This window comes from Mixophyes fleayi, chromosome 11 (genome assembly GCF_038048845.1).
Source record: "Mixophyes fleayi isolate aMixFle1 chromosome 11, aMixFle1.hap1, whole genome shotgun sequence".
Classification (NCBI taxonomy): domain Eukaryota; kingdom Metazoa; phylum Chordata; class Amphibia; order Anura; family Limnodynastidae; genus Mixophyes; species Mixophyes fleayi.
Window position 1 is genome coordinate 61,710,618 of NC_134412.1, and position 10,339 is coordinate 61,720,956.

Genomic DNA, 10,339 nt, shown 5'->3' on the forward strand with positions numbered 1-10,339 from the left:
TGCAAGACCAGTGGTTCACATTGTAGACAACAATAATGTGTTGAAATCAGCAGGGTAACCTTTATGATTTTGTTCTTGTTTTAAAGGCTAAAAGAAGAGAAGAAATTATAGCATTGCTGAGAAAACAAAGAGAAGACCGTGTTAAGGTGCACTCATGGCCACACTACATAAATACTGCATGATGTCTTAACGTGTATTTCATTAGATTTTAAACAAAATATTGTAGATTTGACACTGTGCAAAATTCCACAATCAATACATAATTGGCTGTAGGATGTCCAGTTAATGTGATGTGATTTTATACTGATTTTTTTTTTAATAAGGTGAGTGGATGGTATATAACAAGGAAATGCAGAGGCACACATTATAGATTGTTACTGCAGTATGGCAGTGTGAAGCACTGTATATCAAACTGCCAGTGATTTATGAAACCATTGCACCGTCGTTCTCAGCCGGCCACCCTGCTGATCCTTATTGATCTCTCTTTAAATTGTTTATTAATAATACATTGTAGGTTATCCCATTGCAGAACTGCTGCAGCTGTAATTACTGCTTCAGCTTTCAGCTGCCAAATCAGTTTTCTGTTGATCAATGTTTATTGTTTGTAAACATAATATACAGAAGGCGCAGAAATGATTCCTCTTTTGGGTGCGTGGGCAGACTGGCTCGTTAAGAGGAGTACTTAAGTGGGATAATGGCTTACCTATAAACTGCCACTTTAGATGGCCAGGGATAATGTCATATATTTGGGTTTGAAAATGAAAACTCCCATTATATCATGCAAAATATCTGTGAGACTGAGCCTGAAGCTTCTATGGTAAGAGGGGGTCTCCTCTAACGAAGACTACCAGCCTCACCCTGCACAGCAGGTGCTCTTCCCAGCACCCCTGGGGTGTCAGAGAAATGACAAAGATCAGGATCCCAAAATGAAAGATTTTTGTGTACTTGTGATGTATGGGGGTTTGCTTGTTTGTTTTGTTTCCTGGAAGCATGAAAAATCAGTGATTTTACTTTCTAGATTTGCTGAATTGCAAATAGCCATATTAAATCATTAAAAAATATAAATTTATATGTCGATTTCTTCTAATTGTCCTTGTTGAATTAATTTTCAAAATATTAGTATTATTATTATTATCGTAGCTTTGTAAGGTGCCACAGTGCTCCACAGCACTGTACAGTATAGAAAACGGGTCATACATAAAACAAGGACATATAAGGCAGACAAAATAAATGCAGACATGAAAACAAAGGGTAGGGAGGACACTGCTCATTAGAGAGCTTACATTCTACATGGAAGAGGGCACAGCTGAAACAAAAGGAGCGAGTGTGGCTTAAGGTGGAGGTTGGGCCAGCTGTGAGAGTGTATTAGTATGAATAGTATGATCTGGGATAAGATAAGCTCCAAAAAAAAAAGAGATGGGTTTTTAGAGAACGTCTAAAGATTTGAAGGCTGTGGGAAAGCCTGATTGGGTGTGGTAGGGAATTCCTTAGGTGGGGAGCAGCACGGGAGAAGTCTTGTAGGCGCGTGTGAGAGGTGGTTACCAGAGACAAGACAAGGCGCAGGTCAGAGGTTCATCTTAGAGGGTGGGAGGGAGAGTATTTTGATATGAGATTTGAGATGTATGAAGGGGTAGTGTTGTTGATGGCTTTGTAGGTAAGGGTGTGTAATTTGAATTGGAATAATAAATAAAATTGTCCATATCAACTGTAGAGGTTGTAGCAAATAGAAGTTTACTGTTACATATTAAATTACAGCAGATATAAAGTTCACAGCATATAGATTGCATACAACCTGGTCCATCATGATTTCTAGGAGAGAGAGAGAGAGCTCTTGAATGAATGCAGGCTAATTTATTAACTTTTACAATAGTGGGTGTGTTTGCAAAATGATGTCATCACATATGTCACATGGGCAGTTTACAATGAATCCGCATACACTTCACGGATCTTCTTTCTCTACATGTGCAGCTGCCTTTTTTTTTTTTTAGGTCAAATAGTTCCTAATCTTGCCATAGTAATTTATAAGCAATTTCTCAATAAACCATATGTATATTGACAATAATATATAATAATATTGCAAATCTGGTTGCATACAATAAATTGTATTATTATTATAAATAGAAAATCAACATCCTTTACATGATTCCCCCCAAAGAGTGCACATATGCCCTTGTTCCAAAATAAAGCTGTTCTGTGTTGTCTCTAAATTACTTCATGTTCCCTGTCTTTGTGTAATACTGTCAGGGTGTTGGCATACAGGGTTACAGTAAGAGCTGTAAGTACCATATAAATCCAATGGAATTTTAGTTACAAGACTGAAATGCAGATCAGACGTCCCAGACCGCTAATTTTCCTGTCTGCTTTAAAACAACAGACTGCATTTCATAATTGCCTTGTCTTTTATATTTAGGATCATTTTATGTCCCTCTAAAAGCATTTTGGTATTTCCTTATTGTTATGCGTTGTTGCTTGTTACAGTCCATTCCGGTGAGCATGCCCCTCAGGAGTGAATACAAGTACTTTGTGACACTCCTAGCCCCCCCCACTTTCTGCCAGTAGTGTGTGACCCCCTATTAATGTTTTCTTCAATATATTCCTTAACGAAGTTCTGTTTTATGTCCAGAGGAACCTCAGATCCAGCATCCAATTCACTCAACAAAGAGTTCACGACATAACAGCAAATCGGATGCAAGTGCACAATTTCCTTTTTACATTCAATGCTGGAAATGTGCTTCTGACAATATTCTTATTGCGAAATATTGTATCTAAAGCATTTCAAGTTATGAAAATGTCCTTAAAATCTTCAGCCTTTTTTTATTTATAATTTAAGTATGGTAAAGTTCATAGTACTCTGACTGTGCTGTCTGAAGGATATATTTTACTAGATGATTAGTGACAGAAATAAGTACAGCATTCAGAAGAATAATAGTAGTATTGTGTAGCTGGTAGATATATGGGGGAATAAACATAGGAATTGTCCAATGCAAAACGTTAAAGGGACAAGTCTGTAAAACATATGTTATCACTTTGTATAAGTGCTGGGAATGTGATCCTGGTTTGCAGGGGTGTATATGTTACTTACTATCAAAGCCGTTTAATCAACTTGTACGTATATGTTGTGATGTCACAAAATCTGTATAGCTCCAGACTAAGGGATGTGAAATGTAACGCTTGGTTTAGTTCTGATCTGCTAACTTCCTCAACCTGATTTAATACTGTGGCACAAAACATGATGTGTATGTGTCATGATTTGGAAGGATGAAGTCCTCCTTACCAGCTACTACTGATACCATCCAATCTTGATCTGTTGTGTTGCATTGAAAATGGCATTGTACAGATTGCTTTAACACATTGCTATCTTTTATCTAGAAGGAGCTTGTTTCTTTGGGCTATAAACCAATCATCCCAGTGAAAGAGCCAAGGTCAGTTGTTTTATATATAAATATAATAATAACAACGGGATAGTTCAATAAATACACCTTATGTGTAATATGTGAAGATTACTCATCCTGTGTGTGTACAATTCCTGCAGCTTGATGTGTGCAAGTCATCCTTATGCAAATATGTCAATTACATTCAGCACATAGATTCTACAGTACAGATGTGTCTTCCTTTATCTATCTTCAAATTCCCACAGTGACCCCTTTTGTTGAACGAGATAGGATTTGTTGAACGGGATAGGACTTGATATGTCTTAATACCTTGCTGTCACCTGCCTGATATTGTATTGTTTCATACACAACCTTCCTATCAATCTTGAGTCTGTGACAGCCCCCGCCACCACTGCGAGTGTCAAGGCTGGAAACGCAACTGCAAAGACCCATGGAAGTGGTTGTGGGGACTGCTAATACACTCTGTAATAATAAAACTAAATCTAAAAATGGGCAGCATGCCAGCTCCCTAAATTCTTAAGCAGCGCCAGTGCTGGACAGCCTGATTACCACTATAACAAGGTAACCAGGAGCGGTACCCTCCGCTGCTATACTGAAAACCAGTCCCAGACTGAGCAGTGCAGATCTGCTGCCAGAATGGGGTGACTATTTCCAGTGGTCTCAGTATAATGCCCATTATATCAAAAGAATAAAAAATAAATAAAACACAAAGCAATTTAAAATAAACTTTTATTGAATTAAAGAATCCCCAAAATATTGTTCATCATTTTATTAGGTTAGTTAATATGAGTAAAAGGAGGACACATCTGTATACAGTTTTTGTTAGGTCTCCTCATTTGGTTGTTTATTCTTTAATTAGTGCCTCACTAAACAACTTCCTTGTAACACATTTTAGTGTAAATATTTAATTAACATTCCGAACCAAGTCGGAGGATTACGTCTTGCTGTGCGGCTCTAGCTGTGTTATCTGTGCAGTACAAGACATCTCTATCGATTCCCTGGCAATTTAATCAACAGTGCTGCTGTTTCAGGTGTTCTGGCCAATGTTAACATTGCATAACAAGAACAAGGCTCCGAGGCATGATACATTATTTATAGCTATATCCAGAGATCAGTGAACTATATCTAATACCTTGTGAACATTTACTAAACTATACTTAGGCAGCCTATAGCACTCTAGCTCCCAGCATGCTTTCCAGCTAGCGGTATCTGCTACATTTGAACAAGAACTGTGGTTTCAATATATCAGTTATATAATAGGCATAAACCTGTTTCCCACAGATTGTCCACACATGACATAGAAGAGATGGAAGATATAAGAGCGGTGAATCAGCTTGAATGACTGGAAGGTTAGCAGAGAGCTGCAGATTGGAGATTTCCTCTCATCAATGGGCAGGATGGTGGCGTAGTGGTTAGCACTTCTGCCTCACAGCACTGAGGTTTCCTCCGGGTGCTTTGGTTTCCTCCCACAATCCAAAAACATACTAGTAGGTTAATTGGCTGCTATCAAAATGGACCCTAGTCTGTGTTTCTGTCTGTCTATGTGTGTATATTAAGGAATTTAGACTGGAAGCTCCAATTGGGCAGGGACTGATGTGAATGTGTTCTCTGTACAGCGTTGCAGAATTTGTGGCGCTATATAAATAAATGATGATGATGATGATCAAGCCTTGGTTGTGTTTCAGGAATTCTGGACTGTAACTCTGCTGGGTTACTTTAACCTCTCTGACAACGATGTTACCCAATACTGCACTCTTAATTAAAAATACTGTCTAATCAATGTATTATATTCAATTGTGTATAAACTATCAACTACTGGACCTATTATTTTAATAATCAAGTAAGTATTGTTGAATATTATTATATGTGTAAAACTCTCCATTTCTCGGATAAATAATATAATTCAACTAATTGAAGACACAAATCTGCCACATCCCAATGCCGTAAATATACAATTTCACGAAATTGCTATTTTACCTCCTATCACATTGACGAAGTGCAACCGTCTGAATGATTGGCTTGCAGTCAGATAGGTAACAAAAATGTACTTACTGTAGATTCTCGACATACCGATAAAGATTACCAATACTCTAATCAGAAAAATGTGCTACATCTACATCTCTATAATCCACATAATTATAAACATACCTCTCTTTATTAATATGTCTACAACACTTACCCCCCAGTAAGGTAATTGACCCGTTGCTCATTCAGGAGTCCATTTACACTGATATGTATCATGGGATAACATTATTATACTAGTTAAAAAGCCATCAAAATGACGGAAAGAAATAAGAGTAAGATCATGTTGGACCCTTTTTTGGTAACTAGTAAATGGTAAATTTGACCGATAATTCAGAAACAGTAAGGACAGTAGCTAGGTGGCGGGGCAATATTAACACCCATAGACGCAAATGCTAAAGCACTATTAATCCATCTTATGTTGTCAAAAATATTTTTTGGACTGTTCATGCTGTCCTTTCATTAAGTGATCAATAACAGGGGCAGACCTCTTTGCACCCAATTTGGCTTTATCCTTTTGGCAGCATTGATTGAATAGTTTGTCAGATGGCTGCTCAGCCGCAAAATGCTTAGCATGGCAAAATTCACAAATACTGCTCATGGGATCAGAGTTATGAGCATTAATATTAGTTTCATCAGAGTTACCAACATCAAGTATGGTGTGGCATCGTGTTCGCTGACGTTGTAGACATTGACATGATATTACCTCTGTCCTTTCGCTCTTCGCTTGCTTTCTCTGACGGGAACTTTGCTGAGGAGTCATATTTGTATGGCGATGATGATCACATTTGCGTTCTCTTTGGTCATCCGTCATAGTTTGTTGTCAGGCTTCCCGAGTTGGTACTAATCTGTTAAACACTAATATAAAAATCCACAACTATCCAATAACTCCATTATGAGCATAACTAACAGCTCTCTAGCCAATAATTACCAAGGATCCTATTACTGCTATAATTAGCCCACACTGATCTCTAACTTGAGGACATATTACAACATACTGTTTAGATAAATATTATAATAATCAGATTACTCCCAACGCACGCTTTTTAACTCACTACACTTTACATAGTTTAATAAATTCACTGAAACACTATCTTCATTCAGATAATATATGTCCATATTTTAATAAAGACAAATAGTTGTGTTTTTTAAATTATTCTAAATATGTAGTAAAATTCAGACTGTTTAGTGTTTGTGCAACACAATGTAACACTTGCTCCCTCTCCTGCCTTTATATTGTCTCAAGTAGTAGCAGCTCCCAGTGACTATAAAAAATGTTTAAAATAAACTGATACCATATTACCAATATTATGTAACTTTAAAATCTGGGAATCAACTACAACAGTTGGTCATAGATCTAATGTGGCGGTTCCCTTTGTTTGCTTAATCATCTAACAGTGCTGTAATGGAAAGTCTGGTTATGACTAAATAGTATATTTAATCTTCCTGTTATATACTGTATATGAAATGTTTTTTAGATGTATTCCCTCTTGTAGCTTAATGAGTTCAGCACACTAATTATCCCATGCCTTTGCTTACGGTTGTTATGGTATGATGGCTGACCTTCTCTATCTTGCATCAGTCTAGGCATCACATAAGACAGAGTGACAGGCGTAATGCCTTCTCTGTACAGATTAGTGCTATGCTTTGCCATGTTACTATTTGCTCTATAATAGCATATTGCTAGCCTTTGAGGAGGGTGAAGAGACACAATCACTTAATGTTTTTCTTTTTAAAGGAACAGTATTTAGTCTGCATATTCAAGCACACAGTGAGCCTGATTCATTAAGGAACTTAGGTGTGAAATTTCTTAAGTCTCCTGGACAAAACCATGTTAAAATGCAAGTGGTGTGAATCAGTTTTCTATTTTGCACATAAGTTAAATACTGACTGTTTTTTCATGTAGCACACAAGATACTTGATAGCTTATTTGTACACTGAAATTTAAAGTTGCTTTTTGTGTGCTACGTGAAAAAAACAGCCAGTATTTAACTTATGTGCAAAATAGAAAACAAATTTTCACCCCTTGCATTTTAACATGGTTTTGTCCAGGAGACTTAAGTAAGAAATTTCTTGCCTAAGTTCCTTAATGGATCGGGCCCAGTATGAGCAAGTACTCATGATAAAATAACCATACACAATGGATATGCAAATAACATAACATTATTCCTGAGGTTTAGAAGCCTGCAATATGGTAGCACTTCCAATCTAGATGGAGAAAATGACTCATCATGAACATAACAATGATAATAGGACATATATTCACTGATCTTTATGGTTAGTGAGTCCTCCACATTCATTAAAAGACACCCTGTAAATAAATACATACCACATTTCAAATGGGTCCTGCGCTTAGAGAGTACAGAAAACACTTTTACCTTAGGGATCGGTGATCTCTATAAACGTGGGTATCCTAGATGTATGTTCATGGATCAAGGTTATTACAAATCACCTGCAGGGTGACTGATTTTTGTACATATTTTTATTACATTTATTTGTCTTAAAACGCTTTTTCTTTTCTAATGGAATTACCTTTTATCTTGTTTGCACCAAATAAATGGCATGTTTATGGGATTAATTCAGAGTGTATCATTGTTTTTCTTTGTAATCTGCCAGTTATATTTTCTGTAGCACCTAAAATGCACAGTCATGCCAACACAACAATACAAGTATCATGGTTACACAATGAAAGCTACAGTATGATGTAAGACCTGACATTACAGATCCAGATATGCAAATGTCAGAAGGTCCTGAAAACACTTTGTTTAAAATGGAAGTTCACTCCAACAAAATAAGAGATTGGTTTAAAAAAAGACATCAATCTATCTATATACAAACCTCCCAATAGACTACTAGAGTAGCTGCTACTACAGGGCTTGGCTTCTGGGAGGCACTGGGATGCTGTGCACACAAACTGACATTCTGCTCAAAGGGTAAAAGAACTCTGGTGTTCCCTTCCACCGAGTAGGAAGAGCAGGGCAGCAGGCAGCTAACCATTATGTTCAGATGGAGAAAGATGTCCCCCCCCCCATAGAAACCTTAGACACCCGTCCAAATGTTTCTTCAAAGTTCTAGTTACACCCTGTCTCCCAACATCTCATGGCTAAAGAGGGACAGAGTAGCAGCTTAGTATATATTTAGGCAGGCCCGGCGCTCAGATTAGGCAAGGTTAGGCACTTGCCTAGGGCGCCGGGCTCTGGAGGGTGCCACAGATTAAAAATTTCTTTAAAACTGTGCGGCGACCGCTGACCATACCTTTCACGGCCGCCGCACAGCTTCAGATACATCTGCTGGGAGGGGGGGAGGGACTATTGATCATTACCACCGCCGCCTCTCTGCTCCGTCTCCTCCCCTCCACTCACTGACTGTCGGGCCGTGACATCATCATCACGGCCCGACAGTGTCAGTGAGTGGAGGGGAGCAGACGGAGCAGAGAGGAGGCAAGTTAAGGTAAGAAAAGACGGGGGGGGGGGGGCGCCGATTTTGACAATGGGGCGGGGGGCACCGATTTTGAAAATGTGCCTAGGGCACCAAGGCCCTGTATTTAGGAGCCAAATAGAAATGTTTTGAAGCCAACTAATCACATACTATATGTAGCTCTATGCACAAGATCCAAAGAGAAAACATGGAGGGAAAGAGAAACAAAGGAACAGTTGTGACATATACACATATGTGAAAATGATACATAAGTAGTACATGCGTGTTACACTGTTACTGTTTTTGTGGTGGGGTAGCTGCTGTGATGATCACAGTACCAGCTCTGAAGTGAGTGATGTGCTGTTTATGATGAATGGGAGGACAATTCCACAATGAAAATCCTGTGAGTTAGCTAAATGTGATATGTAAGAACAGATAGAGGAGGTAATAACAAGATTCTGCTGTAGCATACATTGTGGCAAACAGGTCAATTTATTAAAGTCACTTACTTGGCATATAGATGTAGCTAACGTTTCAAAATAAATTTTAGGGCATGGTAGGTACAGTGAGTAGTTTCTGGATAAAACATCTTCCAAGGAAACCTAAAGTTGTAGGGTGTATTTACTAAACTCCAGGTTTGAAAAAGTGGAGATGTTGCCTATAGCAACCAATCAAATTCTAGTTGTCATTTTGTAGAATGTACTAAATGATAGTTAGAATCTGATTGGTTGCTATAGGCGACATCTCTACTTTTTCAAACCCGCAGTTTAGTAAATATACCCCCAGGTGTTCACTCTGCTCTAAAACATATTATTATGATGTATTTGTAAGGAAGGAGGCTGCTGATTGAACTTTAAGCACCTCCTCTTTTGTTTTTTAAAGCTATAATTGACCTAATGCTGGCCATATCTACTGCTACACTATAGGTGATATTGGGCAATTTCCTCAATATCTGAGTGTGTGTGTGGCCTCAAAACAATTGTGCTGTCAAATAAATCAATCAAAATAGTCTGAAATATTATTGAGCGTGTTGAAAAATGTGGCTGGAATATAACCATTATAGGCCTGTTTGTCAAAATCTTTTTGGAAGCGTTACCAAACCCGGAGTATGCTGGGTGTGATCCAGCTGCTTGGCCTAGTCCGGAAAGTTCAGATCTTGTCCAGTTTGGCCCATGTGAAAACTATACATATGAAGTTGTTTGAGATGAAGCATAATATTAAAATATACAGTATATATATATATTTTTTTTAATTAGAGATATTTTAAACGCAAGTTCTATGGGAAAAGTAATTTCAATATCTGTTCCATTCTACCTGTTACGAAGTAGGGACTTTGGAAGGTAGCTGGTTAGAGTCATTAAAGATAACCGTAAACTATGCTTCCATTTTACAACAATTCGAATCATTTTAGTTATGTTAGATTTTGTTATTAAGACATTTTACATATATATGCCACTTTATATTGGGTCATCAATAATTTACCTGTTAGTTTTAAGACATTTGTGTTT

At 37.8% G+C, this 10,339-nt stretch overlaps 1 protein-coding gene across 2 annotated transcripts in view; it reads left to right on the forward strand.

Moving 5' to 3' along the window:
* Positions 1–6,919, forward strand: part of HOATZ (HOATZ cilia and flagella associated protein) — a 49,081-nt gene extending 42,162 nt beyond the window's left edge. Inside the window, exons 4-6 of one of the 2 annotated variants that reach the window (XM_075190017.1) lie at positions 87–146; positions 3,370–3,422; positions 4,674–6,919. In XM_075190017.1, the coding sequence (XP_075046118.1) occupies positions 87–146; positions 3,370–3,422; positions 4,674–4,734 (174 nt within the window). In that variant the 3' untranslated portion in view covers positions 4,735–6,919. The remainder of the gene's footprint in view (positions 1–86; positions 147–3,369; positions 3,423–4,673) is intronic. The other variant, XM_075190018.1, reaches the window with a different exon arrangement.
* The last annotated feature ends 3,420 nt before the right edge of the window (positions 6,920–10,339 follow it).